At 30.9% G+C, this 21,469-nt stretch overlaps 1 protein-coding gene across 3 annotated transcripts in view; it reads right to left on the bottom strand.

Annotated features, from left to right (window-relative positions):
• The window catches only part of unc13c (unc-13 homolog C (C. elegans)), a 121,088-nt gene that overhangs the window by 6,932 nt on the left and 92,687 nt on the right, over positions 1 to 21,469 (bottom strand). For 2 of the 3 annotated variants that reach the window (XM_026286981.1, XM_026286982.1), the window contains 11 exons: positions 20,804 to 20,900; positions 18,153 to 18,296; positions 16,532 to 16,609; positions 14,932 to 15,009; positions 13,829 to 13,855; positions 11,434 to 11,522; positions 10,421 to 10,561; positions 10,215 to 10,338; positions 9,194 to 9,253; positions 6,347 to 6,427; positions 2,378 to 2,525 (listed from right to left, as the gene is read on the bottom strand). In XM_026286981.1, coding sequence (XP_026142766.1) covers positions 2,378 to 2,525; positions 6,347 to 6,427; positions 9,194 to 9,253; positions 10,215 to 10,338; positions 10,421 to 10,561; positions 11,434 to 11,522; positions 13,829 to 13,855; positions 14,932 to 15,009; positions 16,532 to 16,609; positions 18,153 to 18,296; positions 20,804 to 20,900 — 1,067 coding nt within the window. The remainder of the gene's footprint in view (positions 1 to 2,377; positions 2,526 to 6,346; positions 6,428 to 9,193; positions 9,254 to 10,214; positions 10,339 to 10,420; positions 10,562 to 11,433; positions 11,523 to 13,828; positions 13,856 to 14,931; positions 15,010 to 16,531; positions 16,610 to 18,152; positions 18,297 to 20,803; positions 20,901 to 21,469) is intronic. The other variant, XM_026286983.1, reaches the window with a different exon arrangement.

Raw genomic sequence — 21,469 nt, 5'->3', positions numbered from 1 at the left:
TTGAAAGAAAAAAAAGATTAAGATGAATCATTGCTATCTTTATGAAAAGTCAATATAATCTATCCCAAGAGAGATTTATTTCTCCTCGATTCATCTTTAATAGCTGTCGACTGTCAAACCCCTGAATTCATAATCCCATAACTCTAGTCTAATGGATTTCCAGATGGTTGCTGGTTTGAACTATATTTTAAACCCTTTCCTTTCTGGAGCAGATCCAGACAGAACGAGAGAATAATGGAGGAGTCAACGCTGTGTTTTTGGATTTGCCCTTCAAGGATCTCTTTACTTCTTACCAATGCATCAACAAATCACCATACAGCTGATATTAACTTGTAACCAACAATATTTATTAAAGTATAATAATAAAGAGTAAACTGAGATTATAAATTCAGTTTAGAAAATGATCTGTAAGGAAAAACACAAAATATTATTTAATATTATTATACTCCGTTATATTCAATATGTTATACAATGCAGTGTGCAATATGCCTATATTATTATTATATGTACTAAAAATAGATTTTTATGTAATATTGTTAATTTATTCTATTTTATGAATACATTTTCCACTTCTCACAGATGCGTCATACAATAAGTACAAAAAGCACAAAAAATATATGAAATAAGCCATTTTAGATTAAAAAAAAAAAATTAAAAAAAAAAAAAAAACGTTTTCATTAATGCTAATAATGAAAACAATTATGTCATCACCGAAATTGTATTGCATAAGTTTATGCATCATTTTGACATTTTTTAAAGGGTTCATATCATGAAGATTTGCATTGATCTCATTAAACCTTCAGGACTCAAGGAGAAAATCAAAGTAATAGTAATAATAATAAAAAAAAATCTGTATGATATGACCACTAAAATAAAAAAACAATCTTTCCTGGATTTATAATGCTGTTAGATTCAGTTTTAGCTCAGTTTAAAGATACTATTCCTGACAGTGCATGACAAAATGAGTTTGAGTGTGATGTGTCTGCTGTGTAGAAATCCCTAGAGATTCTCCATCTGAACCAAAAGAGCCCAGATTTGCAAGAAATGCATCCGACAGGAAACCCCAGAACCGCAGTGATGAATAACTCTAAACATGAAGTATGATGAATCATAAACACACATCCTCAACTCAACACACACACAGCTGTGCAAAATCATATCATATAGCCTTAGAAGAGAGAGAGAGAGAGAGAGAGAGAGACTATATGCACTTTATATACTGTATAAAATTAAAAAAAAGTGTTTGAAACACACTCCACCTTCAAATATTAATGTGCCTGTCACATGACTTCATTTAGTTGCATGTTTAAGTCAAGTTGAACAAGTGAAGTTAATTTCTTCAAAATAAATAATTTTCCAAACAAATTTATTCTGATGGCAGACCAATAAAATAATGAGTTAAGAAGAAATATATTATATATTAAAAATATATATACATATATAGAAATATTTTTCTATTTTGAAACCAAAATGAAATAAATTATTAATATTAATATAATAATTAATAATAATTATTGCCTTAGCAACTGACTGAAAAATAAAAAAGTAAAACTGAAATAATAACATTATAAATTACAATAGAACATAAATTATAGTTGAAACAATGAAACAAATGAAACAAAATAAAGATAAATAGAAATGTTACAAATAATTAAAAGATGAATAATAATAATAATAATAATAATAAAGAAATAAAGATAAAAAAGCACAAAACAAAATGACTAAAAAATAAATAAAAATAAGGTTAATTTCTAGGCTAATTCTGAGTTACAAAATAATGGTTTCATAAAACATTATTATATTTTATTTTACTAATTTGAGTTCCTTCTGTTGAAGATAAAATAAGATATTTTAAATAACTGGTGAAAGTTCTTCAAAATATCTTCAGTGTTCAACAGTAGAAGAAGAAATGATGATCTCTTAAAGTAAGCTTGCTGAATACAATATTGTTTTTTTTGCATTCTGGGATTGACTTTTCATTGGAAAAGCTTTCTCTCTCTTTCTTTAAATCTATCTATCTGTATGCCTGTATAATGTATTCACTGTTTATTGCTTTGGCATCACTGTGCTTCTCCACAGTCCACAGATGAAGCTCATTTGAGTTGAACTGAATTGATTGATTTCTTTGTCCAAGAGAAGGAAGGAGAACGCTGCTAATGTTTGTCTAATGTTGTAAAAAGACGCTCAAAATAATGGCACTGTGGAAAGAGCCGAGGAAGAAAACAGATATGGACAAGGAGGTGAATTAAGTCAAAATGATATGTAAATAATGCAAAGAATTCCTAGTGTGCTGTATCATGTAAGTCATATTGTTGCATTGATTCATAAAGTTGGACAGATCTGAAGAAGAATGCACACTTCAGCATTAGTGTCTTACCTTGAGAGGTTTGGGTGCATATATATTTCTTGATCAAGGCATCTGTGGGTTGAGTGTAAAGGCTGAGGGCGTATTTCAAGGACTTGAGATCGGGGCTCTTCTCCAGGAAGGTTTTCTTCAGACCGTTTCCACCCGCATGGAAATATTGCTGAGTGGAGAAACAAGGGCACTGTTTACTGAGAGAGTCAAACATGCTGTGTTTCTGCAGATCATTCGTCTTCACTCAGAAAACACCCGAAAAACTTCTATTCGCTGTGACAGAACAAATGAGTCATACACGAATCGGGGTTACTTTGAGAAAGCAGAACATTTTCATGTCTTTATATGGGGGATGAAATATTAAAGACAATTTGCAATGATGGTTGTTCCTTAAACGTCTAAAAGAAATTTTTAAATATTTTTTTTTTAATGTAGGTAAAAAAAAAAAAAGATAAATAAATAAATTAAAAAAATACAATTAATAAATTGTTTATATATATTTGAATAAAATAAAATAAAATAAAATAAAATAAAATATTGGCTTGGCCTACACTGAGAAAATTGTTTTAGGATTTACTTCCAAACAATGTTCACTCAGATATTGCTAGTAAATTTCACAAATGATTACAAAAAGTAACATTGAATTAAACCAGAAATTGTGTAGTAGAATGACTGAAATGCTTTTTTGTAAAATGCAAAAATAAACATATATTTTACTATAATTATTATATATTATATATTATTTTAAATTGTATTATTTTATATTAAATTTATATTTTTCCAGTAATTCCAACAATCTCATCAAAAATCTGAAATCTATAATTATATGATAATAAAATAATTATATAAAAATTCTATAACAATAAAATAAAACTGAGTTTGACCTGTGCATATTTTTGATTGTTTGATGAATTGCAAGAAAAAAACATAAAATACAAAAATACCCCAAAATATTTTTCAAAACGTATTCTCACCCGAATGCACTGCCTTACTGTTGAAACACTGCCATTCAGCATATACAGTATACACCTCCATTCATCAGAGCAGGACGTGATTTGAACATCATAAATGAAATGTAAGGTTCCCAGCTTCATACGGTTAACTGAGTTAATCCTGAGTTAACGGCGAGACGGGAGACGGCTGAACACAATCAGACGGGGCTTAAACAGAGCTGCACACGAGTGTGAGAGACGACTGGCATCTGATCAGATCTGCTTTATTATTCTGTAAGAGCCGCTTAGAGCGTGAGCGGTGCGGATGAACGTCTGCGTGATGGAGACAGATGAGATTTACACCAGGAATCAATCGCTCCGGCGCTCAGGAAAGGCCAGGTGTCGTTTTCAATGCTTGCATTGAGTTTTTCCCTTACTTTGACCTGTAGAATCAAGTATTTTATCATCACATGTAATTAAAATTGTATTTTAATTGTATATATTTTAATTGCATCTTTCATAAAATGCAGCTCAAAGTGCTTCGCAGGTCAGAATATAAAAAGAATCAAAATTACTCATCTAAATATTTAATCTTTTGTATCATTTAGCCTTTCTGTTTTTCATATTTAATGTTTGCATTTAGTTTCTTTGACTTTTTACCTTATTAAAATAAATAACTAATACATTTTATTTGTGAAGCATCATTAACATCACTCTATAAAACTCTAAATAAATAAATAATTATATTTAATTAGAATAGGATCATTTATATCTATTAAACTCAATATAAAAATAAATTAATTAGTTAATAATACAATTTATTTGTGTAGCATCATTCATATCTATCTATAAAACTCAAGAAAAATAAATAAATTACATTTAATTTGAATAGGATCATTTATATCTATTAAACTCAATAATAAAAATACATTTGATTTGTGTAGCGTCATTTATATCTACACATAAAATTCAAGAAAAATAAATACAATCAATTTAATTTGAATAGGATAATTTGTATTTCATCTATTTAACTCAATAAAAAAAATAAAAAAAATAATGAATTTTATTTGTGTAGCATCATTCATATATATATATATATATATATATATATATATATATATATATATATATATATATATAAAACTCAAAAATAAATAAATAAAATACATTTAATTTTAAATCACGTTTTGGTAATAATACAGAATAAAGAATAAACCAGCTTTTATGAAACTCATCAGCGTAACAGATTCAGTGCACATATTAAGGACCGTGTTTATATGTTTCATGTGCTGATCAGATCAGTCTTTGTTTGATATGCTGGCTTTCAAATGCATGCTTTTTTCATCTTCTGGTGGCCCATTATTTCAGATGCATTATTCATATAGAGCTTTTTCTATTGTGTTTGAGAGCAGTGGAGAAGGCCCTGCCTTATTTTATTTTATTTTTAATTTATTCATGTTCTATTTGATGTACCATCTGTCATTTGCAGATACATTTGGCATTTAGCTCGAAAGGTCAACAACACACTATCATTACATTTCTAATATTGTCTTTGTTCAGTATCAAAATGCATTAATTTCTATAGTGCCAAAAATAATTAAAATACAAAAAATAAATGGTTGATTAAAAAATAAAATAAAAGTATCCTTAAAACTAGATCAATTAACTTATCTCCAAAGTTGCATAAGATAAGACTTGCATTCAGATAATTATTTGATTATTTATGTATTAATTAATTAAGGCATCAGTCTAACAACATATTGAGATTAATGCTTAAAACAAAAAAGGTAAAAATGTGCCAATGAAATAAATTACATTCAATATGTACCTTGCATTCACAGCCAAATAAGTCTTAAAATAATATTAATTTAATTCAATAGTGTCTATTCTCTTAAATATTTATCTTAATGTCTACTCTACCTAACAATTGTGTAGCATTTCTAATCTTTTAAAGTTCTCTCACTTTGACTCTAAATAATATATATATATATATATATATATAGTCCATCTAACTAAAAATGTGGTTAAAAAGTAAAAATTGACAACTTGTAAAGAAAAACCCTTAGGATACGTGAGGGTTTGTGAGTTTGCCCTTCAAGAAAAAAAAAATAAAAAAAAAAATAAAAAAAATAAATTATATCTAAAAATAAAGCAATAAAAATAATAAATGATATCTATCTAAAAATAAACTCCCAATGTTTTAGGAAAAAAATATTCAAGAAATATCATATTCTATAGTCGTACAATATTATTGCTTTATTTTAATAAATAAAAATGTTAGAAAAATGTATTTTGAAGTGCACTGATTCATTGATGGATTCAGGTTTAAAAAGACAAAACACAGACAGGGATTGTTCTCCTCTCGTCTTTTTATCTGTCTGTGTTTCTTTTCTCCCCACTCACACATTAATTATTATTCTCATTAATCTCAGCAGATATCTTCGCTGTCGTTTCTTTGCACCTCGAGCACAGGATCCTGAGCTCATCTCTGCATGCAGCCGTTTCACTCAAGGCTTTCCTGAACTTCCCTAATTAGCTTCAGTCCTCAGAATAACAATGAGCCAAATTCCCACTCCATGACCGATTGCAACGATGCATGTATGCATATTTACCCCACAACTACAGTCAAACACCACTGTCAGTAAAGGAAATCGGATGCTTCAACCAAATGTGGTTCACAGGTGAAAAATATCACATAATCACTTCAACCTGAAGAGGAGTATGTTTGAGTTGCATGAAGCTGCTCATAAATGCTGGAGTTTCTGCATGCACACCATCGCCCTCCAGAGGCCTGGAGAGGAACTCAAAGCAATCTCAGAACAAAATACATAAGACTGAATATGATATTGCAATGTAGAGTCTCTTTTTACATGTGGAATATGTAGCAGAGAACAGTCTGTGTGCATACCTAAAAAACATAAATAAGCCTAATGATAACAAGACTTAAGCTACATTTTTATGCATCTGAATTTAAAGCAAGTGTTTGATTGAACTCTACGCAGCAGTTCATGTGACTGAGACCTGAATCAGAGCAGAAGAAGAACGAAAAAGCCCATACCTTGATGGTGGGAAGCACTAAATCCATGGCGGCACACTGTCGAGGGCTCAGACTGCGAGCTTCCTCCCGGATCACATGCTCCTGAACACAGAGAAAGACAGACACATGAAAACATTCATTTCCAACACTGCTCCAACTATACATCCCAACTCAAGTTAAAGAAGTTTAATTAAATGCCATGCATAAGATGACTTGTTTATATTTTAGCCAATTATATTATGCATGCCCTCCATATTATATTTTATTTTAGTTATACAAATATTGATATGAATAAAATATATAAAATATATAAAATATATAAGACAGTAAAAATATTTTATTTGTTATTTTGTTTTGGTAATAACATTTTATATTTTCTTTTATTAGGGGTGTCTATAATTTTCTTTCATAAAATTAAAATTAAAATAAAATTAAAAAATAAAATAAAATAAAATAAAATAAAATAAAATAAAATAAAATAAAATAAAATAAAATAAAATTAAATTAAATTAAATTAAATTAAATATATATTTTCTCAGTTTCCAAAAATGGTCAAGCTAAACTAATGCATTTTAATAAAACGCAATTCATAAATAATTCTGAGAGTTTAGTTTGCTGTTTCTTATTTTATTTTAGCTGTAAAGAAATATATATATATAATATATATATAATTTTTATTTTGTTCTAGTTATTAAAAATATTTTATTTTATGAAGAGCTTATATATTTAAATTCATTGCTAAATAATAATTTTAGGGATGAGCGCATTCAGTTTTGATTAACACATTTCCTAGTTTGTTAAAATGCCTTAATACCAATTTTTTTTTCAAAAGTTTATGTGAACACCAGATCCCTGTCCATATCATTCGGTGGGATATTCAGGTAAAACACACAGAAAATCTCAGGATTAATCAGGACGGCCAGTGTGCAGGAGTCTTTTAATGTGAGCTTTGCACGAAAACAACATCCAGAGGTCAGCAGGACTTTCCTAGGAGCGCTAACAGCTTATTAAAATCAAAGGTGACAGATCCCAGGAGACTCTGATGCCTCACCATGATTCAGGATGAAACTTCAGTTTCACTTAATCTTACAGGTCAATGGGGATGCAACGTTTAATACAAATCAGCCTGAGAGTGATATATATCATATTCTTACAAATAATTATTATATTCCTTACAAACTTTCTATTCATCTGTGAATCCTGATAAAATATAAAATATATCACAGTTTCCATAAAACATTGTGCAGCGTGACTGTATTCAACATTGATAATAATCAGAAATGTTTCTTGAGCAGCAAATCATCATATTTTCATGATTTCTGAAGATCATGTGACACTGAAGACTGGAGGAATGATGCTGAAAATACAACTTTGGTCTCAGAAATAAATTATATTTTAACAAAGATTCACACAGAAAAGGGTTATTTTACAAAACAATAATATTTCACTTTTTTTTTTGATCAAATAAATGCAGTCTTACTGATCAGAAGAGACTTCAGTTGAATTAAGTTGCATGAAAAAGTCACTTCTGATGCAGTTGCATATAATACAAGAAGCCATAGACAGTGCTGCAGTTTGACTGGGTTTCGGAAACAGAGCGATTGAATTCTACACACAATTACTAAAGCACAGGGAACAGGAACCATAACAATGCATTTGGAGCTAAAGCTGCTACTGAGCAGAGATGTTTCAGTGCCTATGAAATGAGACAGAGAGAGAGGAACAAATGAGATGGAGCGTCTCCGCCGCTGGAAACATACTGACGAGAAGCGTCCATCTGTCCGACACCTGCTCCGATCCAAAGCGCTCGTCCTTCACTGGACTTAAACTCCTCAGCGGGGCGCATATAATTACACCAGCAGAAGAGGGGAAGTTTTCCGGAGAGACCGTGAGGATGCAAACGGCCAGCGTTTGACGGACAGCTGTAAAGCCTTCGCATGAGCCCGAAAGCGTTTTGGCAGCTAGACGGGAGCTACATGAAAGCACTGCTGTAGTTTGTGAGGATAGTGGACATCTAGAGTCCTCTGAGCTCCACGAGGAACAAACATCAAACTCACTGTCAGTCGTCTGCTGCTCTAAACCCAACATGCCTCGCTCACTGATCCCGCATTGGTGTTCACAGGCTGGATTATTAAACCAGTGACATCCTATTTTGGGCTCATGTTTAAACACATTAAAAAGAAATTAGTTTAAAGTTCATGCAAACACACACACACACACACACACACACACACACACGCTCACACACACAGATACACACACAGACACAGACACATACACACACACACTCAAACACACAGATACACAGATACACACACACACACACACACAGACACGCACACACACACACACACACACACACACACACAGACACAGATACACACACACACACACACACAGATACACACACACACACACACACACACACACACTGAAACACACAGATCCACAGATACACCCAGACACAGACACACACTCACACACACACACACAGACACACTCTCACACACACACACACACACACACACACACACTCAAACGCACAGATACACTCACACACACACACACACACTCAAACACACAGATACACAGATACACAGATACACAGATACACACACACACACACAGAAATACATTTTTGTGCTTATGTTTTAAGGATGTTGCTAAAGACCAGATAACTATGAATAGACGTTTCATAAATGTTACTGGAATGTTTGTTGATAACTCTCAGAGAACCTTGTCGAATCATTCTGAGCATGTTCCCTGTTAGCTGGGATGATCCTTGGAGGTATAACAACACAATTTGTATCCCTTTTAAATGAAATGCTAACGTTTTCTTTAGCATAGATAGGAAAACCAAGTCCTCACCTTGAGTTTGGAGAACTGGCCGAGGTCCTTAGCAGCGCTGAAAATCATCTGAGCTCCTTGCTGTTAAACAAATGCACAAAACATTTTGTCTATCACTTACTAGAATAATATTTCCAAAAAACAATGAGGGACATTGTGACAACATTTAAATATAACTAAAAAAAATAAAATAATAGGGGTTCTATTAAATAATCTATTTTTATACTTGTATTTTATTTTAGCTATGAACTGAAATGTATAAGCATTGCATCATTTTTTTAAAATTTTTTTTATTTTAATTATATAGTAAAATATATAAAAGGCCTCACTTAAATATTTTTATTTTATAGCTATGAAATAATATATATGTATATACATATAAGATCTCCATTATTTTATTTTATTTTTAGTTCTAAAGTAAAATAGACAGTATAAATCCTCCATTATATATAACATTTTATTTTAGCTATTAAAAAAGATATATTAAGCATAAACTCTCCATTATTTTAGTTTATTTTAGCTACAAAGTATTTTGTTTTATTTTAAGTTAAGTAAATAAAAAAAATATGACATAAAATATATTAATCTCTCCGTTTTCTGTTTTATTTGAGCAATAAAGTAAAATATATAAGCAATCAATTAAATATAAAATTGTATTTTACCTATGAAATAAAATCTGTTAAGTTCGCCATTATTCTCTTTTATCTCAGCTATAAAGTAAAATATGCACGGCCTCCATTGCAAATTTTATTTTTATTTCATTTTACGTATTTTTTTTTAAATTAAATTAATTACATTTTCTTTTTATAGCTTTGAAATATTTAATTTAATTTAATTTAATTTAATTTAATTTAATTTAATTTAATTTAATTTAATTTAATTTAATTTAATTTAATTTAATTTAATTTAATTTAATTTAAATTTCATTTGTTTCATTCTATCCTCAGCTGATCTGTGATTGTGTCTTCAGTAACATTTCCATACGCCTGTGTTAGGAGCAGATGTGTGTGTGTGTGTGTGTGTGTGTGTGTGAGACACTCACTGTCTGGTCTGAGAGAGGAGGAAGAACAATCTGTTGCTCGATGGTGTTGAGCACAATCTTCCACAGCTCCTTAAGGACCCGTTTGAGAACCGTCTTCTCACAGATCTTGGCGAACAGAATAAGGCTGGAGAGACAGAAGAGGGATGAACGAGTGATGAAAGAAGCGCAGCAGGTGCTTGATCAGATGTAGCGGTGTGTTTCCTCACTTCTTGTCCAGCAGGTCCATGAGTGCTCTCAGGACGGTCTCTGCGTCCATCGCTGCGTTGCTCTTGTTCCCCGCGCTTCCCTTCATCTGCATCAGCTCCTGATTCATTTGTTTGACACAGTCTTCAATGACCGGCTTGAAACTGCACAGACATGGTCAACATGAAACTACATCCATACTGGCATTCATTTAAGAACGAGAACACAGTTGCACAACTATATGTCTAAAAAAAACATACAATAAAGCATATAAGTCTTCTAGAAAATATTTTTATTAAATCAAATAAATAAATGTGATTTTTATTATTTAAGCTCATCTGTATGTCTATATTTTCTAATCACAGAAGTCTACATTAATTTTCTTATATATACTTCTTATATATAAGACCTTTGTTAAATATTTGGGCTATAAATAAAAGATAAATGTCCTCCATGAAAATTATTTTCTATTTTATTTCATAAATTCTTATCAATAAAAATATTAGATTTTATTAAACACATAAAAAACTGTGATACAAATAGTTTATTTTTAATCACTTTATTTTTTATTTTGTTGAATAGTAAAAACTCCTTGCGTTTGTAAACACACTTGGAAATAAAGCGCTTTTTAATTCCAATTCTAATAAAATTAAATATAAAATAAACTAGGAAAAATAATCACAGGTATATTTGTAGCAATATCCAGGAATACATTGTATTAAATTATCAATTTTTCTTTTATGCCAAAAATCATTACGATATTAAGTAAAGATCATGTTCCATGAATATATTATGTAAAAATTTCCTATTTTTAATATATAAAAACTTAATGTTTGATTAATAATATGCATTGCTAAGTATTCATCTGAACAACTTTAAAGGTGATTTTCTCAATATTTAGATTTTTTTGCTCCCTCAGATTCCAGATTTTCAAATAGTTGTATCTCAGCCAAATATTATCCTATCATAACAAACCATGCGTCTTATTTATTCAGCTTTCATATTTCCTGCGTCCCATGATTCCCTCATACGTCACCTGGAGCCGAAGACACCACTGAGCTCGTCCAGCACCGTGTTGAGTTTATTCTGCAGCTCTTTCAGCAGATCGCTGGCCTCGGCGTCCAGCTGGAAAACACACAGCGTCACATGACACACACCACAGGAACAGGAAACACTGAGCACTCAGCGGAAATGGCATGCCTTCATATGAACATATTGTGTTGCAAATAGTAAACTATTAATTCTGCATTAATATTAGCAACTGATTTTCCAAAAATGTATTTTATTTAACATTAAATGATGGAATGGAAATAAAATTGATAAATAATTCCTAAGAACTGAATTACTATAATCAACAAATCAATCATATAAATATGTATAAAATGTATAAAATTTTATAAATGTATAAAAATTGTATAAAAATTTATTAAAATACAGAATACTTGCAAAATTGCATATTGTTTTATATATATATTTTTTTTTTTGTAATAACATTTTTGTTAATATATATTTTTTGTAATAAAAAGCAAGGGAAAACACATGTTTATAGACTGCAAATGTAAAATATAATGAACAATATATACAAAATAAAATAGAAAAAATGTAAAATAAAATAAAAGATCAAATAAATTATTTTCAAAGATACATTCAAAATTTGTCAACTACACTTTAAAAAATTATTTAAGGGCAGAATTACTGCAAGAAATGAATAAATAAATAAATACATTGGATAAAAGCATCTGCTAAATGAATAAATGTAAATTTAAATATAAGATACATATATATATATATATATATATATATATATATATATATATATATATATATATATATATATATATAGATTATATTTATATATATTATTTATTTATATTATAGTATTTAAATACATTTTAGAAATGCAGAATGCAAATTATTACTTTTTATTCATGTTATCACCTGTTGCACTGCTTAATAAGAAGTAAAACATTTGCAAGCATTATTATAGTGAGAATTATTTTTTTCCTGGTTTGGAACAATATAGTTTATCCTTTTTATTTTGTATTTTGACATGTGACCAGGAAAATAGAGTTTTTACCCCCGAGACAAGTGACCCAACAAACAAAAAATATTAAATTTATGTATCAAACTTCATGTATTTATAAAAGATTTGTATTTGCATCAGGGAGGTCTGACTGACTACAATAATTACAGACGGATTTGTGCTAAATAATTTCCCAAAACCGCTGTAAGAAGTGAAATATTAACATTGCTAAGTTATAGCTGAATTCATTATATTTTAATAAGGATCTTAATTAGGGAATCTTGATGTGAAACTGTACAGAAGATTACTCTTGTATACCGCACCTGTGGTCTACTGTACCTCGTCTCGTTAATTAGCAGATAACGGGTGATCTGTGTGAACGCTTGCTCTATCGCAGCTAACTTTGACTCTCGCAGTTAATATTTCTTGGACATTTCACTATCTTTTATTTATAAATCCATGATAACAAGCCACTGTAATTACATTTTTCTTTCACTTGGCTAATTGCTCTGGGAACAGTGGCGCTGCCAGAGAAGGCAGGGTTATATTCGGAGCATTTCGCTTTAATTTCCTTAAATTAGTCACTATTTCAAACAGCTGGACTCTTTTTAAAGCGCTGTAGCCTTCAGTTCAACAGAGGTAAGACATATAACCTTAATCTGACAGACCTCTGGCGCTCGCACAAATGATCTGTCTTTATGAATCTTTAATATGAAGTACTTTAAAACTGGACAAAAACTACCCAGTGATTTCAATACATTATGAATGACCTTTAACGGCTGGTAATATACACATGCCATTTATTTCCCAGTTGTTTAAGACATAACCGACTGTTTTTATGTGTTTTTGACGTAACCTATATAATATATATATATATATGTAAATATAAAAAATATATTTAGAAAGTATATATAGACATTTTCTGTATACACACACATACATCCAAAAACATTTATATGCAATTCAAATACATAAATGTTACATTTTAGCCTAAATATTTATGTGAGTGCATTAAGGTGAATAAATAATGACTGATTGTTCCATTTTGGCTGAATGACCCCTTAAACATTAAGTGTTAGCAGCCTTAGTTATTGAAGATAATCATCCCATGCCAGGAAACTCGATCAGGTGCAGCATGCTCTTGAGGGGGCGGGACAGGAAGTATGAGAGACAGGAAGTGAGGTGTGTGCTCAAATGTGTCTCAACCGGGATGAATAAGGACCATACACTACAGCCAGAATTCACAACCAGAGAGGAGCGTCATTTAATGTTGCTCCAAACGGAAAGACAGAGAGTAGATGAGCTTATAGATGAACTTTGGAACGATATGAGGATGAGTAAATGATGACAGAATTCTGGCTGTAGAGCAGCGGTGCATAGAGATGTTAGAGGAAACCTGTCCACACACCTTGCAGAAGACCACAGTCCCTTCCTCCTGGTGCAAGAGCCCAGAGGAGACGGGGACGACAAGAAACAAGGACATGGTCATAGTTGGAGAGAACAGAGAGAAGAATCACAACACACATGCACAGTTCACACGGGAAGTCAAGTTGCGTTCACATCATGCAGATTTACCGTAATTATGAGACGACTCTGAGAATCTGCTCTGAACTCCTCGAACCATTTGGGATATTTTGATTCTATGGCCACACTGGGTGTCAAACGGATCCATGCATGTGTGGCTAATCTCAAATCCCCTTTTAATTAATGAAACGATTTGCACGGTTCTCTTAAAGGAGTAGTTCACCCAAAAATGAAAATTAGCTGGAAATGTGCTCAGCGTGTGATATTTATATTTAAAGTGTTACAGCAGCATTGCATTTATTTTATGCTTGTTACAAATCATTATTTCTCTCATGCAAAACTCAAATCAAATAATAACCCAAATTACTGTAATTATAATTATTTATTATTACTGTATTTTTTGTTAAAGTGTGCAATTACACTTTTAAGCATCTAAAGATACTCATTAAATAAGAAATATAATACATACATATTTTTTTTAATAAAAAATAGAAAATGAAATGTATAAAAATAAAAAATTATAAAAAAATAAAATAGTCACCAAAAACAATTTTATTAAAATTTATTTAAAATGAAATAATAAATAGTTACATTTTAAAAAAATTTAGTTTCTTTTTTAAGTACATAATTAGGCCTAATTGATATTTAAGTACTAAAGGATCATTAATGAAATAAGACAGACATAAAGGACAAAACTGAATTAAAATCTGATACAGAATCTTGACATTTTAACCCTGAGGATTATAAATAAATCATCGGGATGTGTTGATGTAGGAAACTAACCACCTTTATCTGCCGAAGCCTGATGTCAAGAGGAAGAAGCTAGAGCTTCCTTGACCTTCTGTTAGACTCATAATCACGGTAATTGAGACATTCATGAACGCAGCTTTACAGTAAGGGATGTTCTACGGCTTCACACACACAGACAGCTAGTGGGAAACACTGCTATAGACTGGAGTCTTCAGGAACATTGATCCGATTACTGACCTGTTTTCCTCCCATGGACTCGAACATCTTCTCCAGCTGAACTCGGAGCTGCTGGATGTTGTTCAAGAGGATGCAGGGCTGTCAGGAGAAGAAAGATAGACTAGATATTTCATGACTGATCAATTGTACTGGCTTCCAGATACATGCAGTGTTTAAAACCCTGCGTCTGGCTAATGCAAGGAGACGACTGTACTAGAAGACTTCTGTGAATATATACACAGGGCATCGATTCGTCTGGATGCTGATCGCTGATTTTGCACATCTTCCTTTCATCAGGCAGTTAATCTGAATTTCATTACACAGAAATCTATGCTTCCGCCTCTCCAGAGAACTGGCAGATTCACACAACTGAGTTGTATTCAAGCACTCATTTCCTTTTGAAAATACGTGTAATTAATGCACAGCAACTGTTTTCTTAAAGCATGATGTTTTTGTTATATTAATTAATAATCAATCATAGTCATAATAGTTGATAATAAATCTGACAGGTTGCTCTAATGCACAATTTAAAATATTTGAATATAAAGAATTGCATGTTTTCACTATAGATCTCAGTTTATAACAAAATTTACATGAACAAACCAAAAATGTAATTACTATTGCTGTTTTTGTTGTTAAATTTATCAATTATTTATTTCTATAATTTTGGCGGATATACAAATTAATAGAATGCATTAGAAAAATAAAATAAAATAATAAAAATATAATATTAATAATACAATAATGATTATACTTGCTATTATTATTATTATTGTTTATTTACTTGTTATTATTTTAGGGGAGTATGCATTAGACTGCATCTGAAAAATATAAATAATATAATAATGATGATACTTATTATTATTATTATTATTATTATTATTATGAAAATAGATAGAAAATATTATTATTATTCATTTATTTATATTTGGGAAAAACAAATGAAAAGAATGCATTATAAAGTACAGCATGAACATATTTAAAACCACCTCCTAGATTCAATCAAAACATGTTTTTATGTGTAGAATGATATCTGTAATTGAAAAAGGTTATAAAACATTAAACTCAATAATCAGACTGCTGGAAAACTAAGGTTTAAGATGACCTCCAGACTCTGTGACAAGAGCGGCTGATTTCTCTCGTGAATTTAAATCAAGACAATGTATATAAACTCTGCTCAAAGCTGATTCATGGACATCGGTGTGTTTAAAGATGTAGATATTCTTAGGATGAACCGAGCGATGGATGTCTCTGTCCTCCGAAGCCGAACAGAGACATGTCTTTAATTACCGGCCGTGTGATTGTCTCTCTGTGGTCCTGTCATGCCACTTAAAGATACATCTGTCTTTCTTCCCGCCGCAGACGTCGTGGGTGTCAAGCTTTTATAATCATTACAGGAAGACACAGTGAAAATTCAAGGTAGAACAAAAGCAGTGAATCATGTTCTTTTGCACAAAGAGCATGAAGTTGAAAGCACAGAGGAAGGAGACGAGGACACAAGTTATTTGTTAATAAAACTCAGGAAGCATCCCTTTATAATCTGATCAAGACACACTCACAGGGTCATGACTTTAAAACAAGAAGACTTTTGTGTGTGTGTGTGGGAAGTTCATAGACTCACCACTTTCTCTTTGTTCAGATGGTTGCTGAAGTCTTTGGAGATGATCGCAGCATACTGGAGAAGAACTTTATTTATGGTCTGGAAAGAGAATAAAATGTGGATTACTGTTCAATTCAATTGAATTTTATTTGAGTAGCGCTTTTCACCATGCAAATCGATGCAAAGCAGCTTTACAGAAATTAGAGTTTCTACATTATGTTTAGTAATAGTTTATCAGTGGAGACTATGTCAAGTTGATGTCAATATGGCAGAAATGTACAGTAAAAATCCAGCAGTTAGTTAATGACAAAATGAAACAGATGGTGAACACTGTTACATTTTGCATTCAAACTATTTATTTATATAGTATATTATAAAACACAGCCGTTTCATTCCATAAGTTGGAGTTACTGTTATTATTTATAGATCTGAACCACATATGCATTCACTACCGGTCAATAGTTTTGGGTCAGTAAGCGTTTATTTGATCAAAAATACAGTAGAATATTATTATAATTTAAAATCAGTGTTTCTATGTGAATATCTGTCAAAGTGTATTTTATATCTGTGATGCTCCGCTGTATTTTCAGCATCATTTCTCCAGTCTTCAGTGTCACATGATCGTCAAAAAAAAAAAAAAAAAAATTATTAAAATTAAATATTTATTATATTTTTAATTGAATAATTGTATAATTTTAATGCACACTTAATACTTTTTTTCAGGGTTATTTGGTGAATAGAACATTCAAAAGAACTGCATTTATTTGAAACGGAAATCTTTTGTAACGTTATAAATGTATCGTTATAAAAATGTCTTTACTGTCACTTCTGATCAATGCTTCCTTCCTTGCTGACTAAAAATATGAATTTCTTAAAAATACTAACACGAGTGTAGCCCGTGTGACGACATGTTAGCTTGCATCCATCAAAAAAGCAGGGGAACTTTGAGATTATTAACCCGGGGCCAAGGAAATAGAATAAAGCTCTTTACATATTCATAACTATGTAAATGAGGACAGTAATGATATGCGTCCTGTGAGGTCGCCGTAATAGATTTCTCCTGTCAAGTTTGCATGAAGTAATCAATGCCTCCTACAAAACCCTTTACCCATAATCCTTTGGGATTCTCTCTCTCTCTCTCTGCCCTTTGCAGTTCATTTGCATTCACAAGAGACAATTACAATAGGAAAATATAATAGCTGGCCAAAAATCTCTAATCAAATCTGCTGTGTTTGAGTGTTTTTATTAGCTGTTTGAGTTGATGTGGTCATTTGAAGTGTTTTCAAAGTTAACCATTACTAACTCCTTGAAGGTTTAGCATTACAGGTCTTGATTTTTCATGTTTTAAAGCTCTTCTGCATCATTTGTTCATCATTTAATGCTCTCAGCTGCTTGGCAAACGTATAACCTGCAGTTAGAGTAATACTGCATGGCAGAACAACCGTTTATTATGATTATTGTTATTATCAACACATGCAATTCTTTATTGAACACTGGGATCTTTCATCACACCGCCACAGACTGTGAGTTGCATGGATTTTACATCTTTAGGGGTTAGATTTTATAGATCTTTTTAAGTGCATGGCTAAATCTCCAATGCACGGGCTCAGGAGACATCCTTTCTCTTTGGATTCTGTCTTACCTTTGCAAACCTGTGCATGAAGTGAGCGAGCGCTTGAGGGTTCGGACACTCCAGCTTCTTGATGATCTCAAAGCTTTGGTTGAGCTGCGTGAACACATCCACCACCGAGCAGGAGAAGAGAGCGTGTTCTGACGTCGGCTGGAACTGGGATCAAACACCACAAGAGAAGCATTCAGGGTCACATCACATAAATCAGCATTTCAGCATTCGGTACATAACGGTAAAAAGAGTTTTAGAGCCTGACTCCAGGTTGCCATGAAGTTCTAATATGGTTCTTCAAAGTGCTATAGTTTCAGGGATCCAAAAATGGCTTTATTTTATATTTTTTGTTTATAGAATATGCTCATATGAATGGAATATGAACTTGTATTCACCCTAAGGCCACTCCAAAACATAGATGCATTTTTGATGCTCCTTTCCATACAAAATTTGCATGTTCAAAATGTAAAAAAAAAAAAATAAAACAGACGGACAAAAAAACAACAAATTTATTTTGCTATTATTTTATAATCAGTGGCTAAACCTTAAAATATACACTTGCCAATAAATAAATTAGACAAATATAAAATGTAATATGTAATGTCATTACATAACATCACATAATTACATTTTTAATTAATTTAATTAATTATTACATCATTTTTTTTACGCCACCATTGAAAATATTGGGGACAATACAATTTATTTTTTATTTACATTTTTATAATTTGTAATATATTTATTTTATTTTTAACATTATATATATATATATATATATATATATATATATATATATATATATATATATATATATATATATATATAAATTTTTTTTTTTTATTTATTTTTTTTTTAGAGATACAATGTAACACTTTTATTCAGAATAGGTACAGATAATATGGCAATATATGCATCACAGTTTAGACAAAACTATTTTCAACGTTGATAATAATCAGAAATGTTTCTTGAGCAGCGAATCAGTATATTACAATGATTTCTGAAGATCCTGTGACACTGAAGACTGAAGCTTTTATCACAGCAATAAATGAAAGTTTAAAGCAGTTGTTTTAAACCGTATTAACACTTCACATGGTATTATTCCTTGGTAAGAAGCTCAGAAGCTGTCAGGAAGCACTGAAGATGTTTTTCTGATTCACAGCCGTTGGGAATGCCTGCCAACATAACCTATGACAGAATTAACCTGCGCTTCTGCCCTTATTCTCCAGGCGAAACACAAGCCTAATAATCACTACACAATTAACTGAGAGTGCTGCTCCATTAGCATCTTAATGAAGAGTCGAATCTCTCAGGACTTGAACCCGAGCGCAGCTAAACATCTAAACACAGAAACACTAAACACATCTCAGGTTAAAAACACACCGTTTTAGTTGCTCTGAATAAAACTATTCGTCAGCGTCAGATATCACACATAATAACGTGGCTCTTCATCACAGCACGGACTGATTTAGTGATTAACAGCACTAAATGATTGTGTTTCAGGTGGAAGCTATTAGCATATGGAACAAATCTCTCTGATTTATTTTCATTGATCAGGATGAACGTGTGTACAGAAACAACAGCTTTGTTCGTTATTACAGCCTAATGCTTTCAGTTTATCCACACGTCTGATTCCATTCATCATGTCGCACATGCACTTGTGTATGAATTCACTGCGAAAATATCATTAAAGAGAAAAATGTCTCTAATATTCATGCTCGTATCCAAAGAGAGAGAGCTTATCGAAACGGAAATGGTCATAAAGCTGTTCAACTGCTGCCTTGAGCTGAAGAATTAACGCATTTATAATGCATAATATTGTTTTACTAGCGATTTATTTTGACTTTAGTTAGGATTTGCAATTAACCCTTTGTTCCAGTCAAAAATGACCCACCTTTTTAAAATTGTGAAGTCCTGTACCAAATCTCCTGTTTGACTTGATTTCCTTCTAATAGCAAACGTTTCGTGTTTCTTTTTTAAACAGATTGATCTAAACTTATGCATCTCAGTTTTTGAGTGAAAAAATCATTATCTGTAGATAATTTTGCCAATATGCACATTAATTAATAAATTTAATTTAATTTAATTTAATTTAATTTAATTTAATTTAATTTAATTTAATTTAATTTAATTTAATTTAATTTAATTTAATTCTGCTAACATTAGGTTACTATATAACATTAACTTGAATTAAGAACAAAAAAAACTTAATAGTTTATTCTTTTTTAAATAATTTTAATTTCAACATTTACTAATGCATTATTAAAATAAAAAATATATATTATTAAAAAAAACAAAATTTAAATGTTAATATTATTAAATGGACTAGAGCTTACATGAATTAACAAAACGTTTTTACATTTTATAAAAAATAAAATAAAAAAACCTGTGTATATATAGATTTAGATTAATAATATAGCATAATGTTAAATTTATCTTTCTGGAAATCAAAAGTCAGAAATGAACTCATCTGGTGCGTTCCCTTCATCCTGACCGTCATAACCACAATTTTAAAACTCGTAAATAGAAACTTTGCAGTAGCTTCATAAAAGCAGAAGAGAAATGCAGCGTTAAGTGATAATGTGGTGTTTAGATGGTAACTGCAGCATTAGACTGTTTGCCAATTTACAAATGAAAAGCTCTACTGAAGCAGAGTAACAATGTGAGAAACTCACCCCATCTTTTTTATCTCTCTCTAGAGCTCCGTTGAGGAAATCCATCGCTACATCTTCATTTTCATCCAACCACTGGATAACAAACGGCTCGAACCACCTGCAGAGAGAGAAGACAACACCACACAGTCCTCAGATCCAATGGCACAGGCTAAAAGTGCATTTACCATTAAGAGACAAATGTTGTGCCAAAGTTTTAATGCTTAATGGTCTGAACGATCCAGGGTTTTTATTGGTACTTAACCATTAATTTATAAATTCATTCAATATAGATAAATTAATCAAATGTGTATTGTATTGTATTTATTTATTTTGTTATATATTTTTTTATATTCAGATGCATATTGAATGAATTAATGTATATTCAGTATTTATGAATCAGATGCATATTGCATTTATTTATTTACTTAATTTACATCCTCATACTCAGATGCATATTGAGCTCATAATTTAATTTAATTTAATTTAATTTAATTTAATTTAATTTAATTTAATTTAATTTAATTTAATTTAATTTAATTTAATTTAATTTAATTTAATTTAATTTTATTTTATTAATTCCTGTTGGATTTTTATGTGGTACATAGAGAACTTTGTGTTGTGTTTTGCAAAAAGTGTTTTATGAAATTGAAAACTGAGACAGAGTTTGAGAATTAGTGTATGGATTTT

Source organism: Carassius auratus, chromosome 18 (genome assembly GCF_003368295.1).
Source record: "Carassius auratus strain Wakin chromosome 18, ASM336829v1, whole genome shotgun sequence".
Taxonomy (NCBI): domain Eukaryota; kingdom Metazoa; phylum Chordata; class Actinopteri; order Cypriniformes; family Cyprinidae; genus Carassius; species Carassius auratus.
The sequence above is the reverse complement of the archived record's forward strand: the minus strand, read 5'-3'. Positions and strand labels throughout refer to the sequence as shown.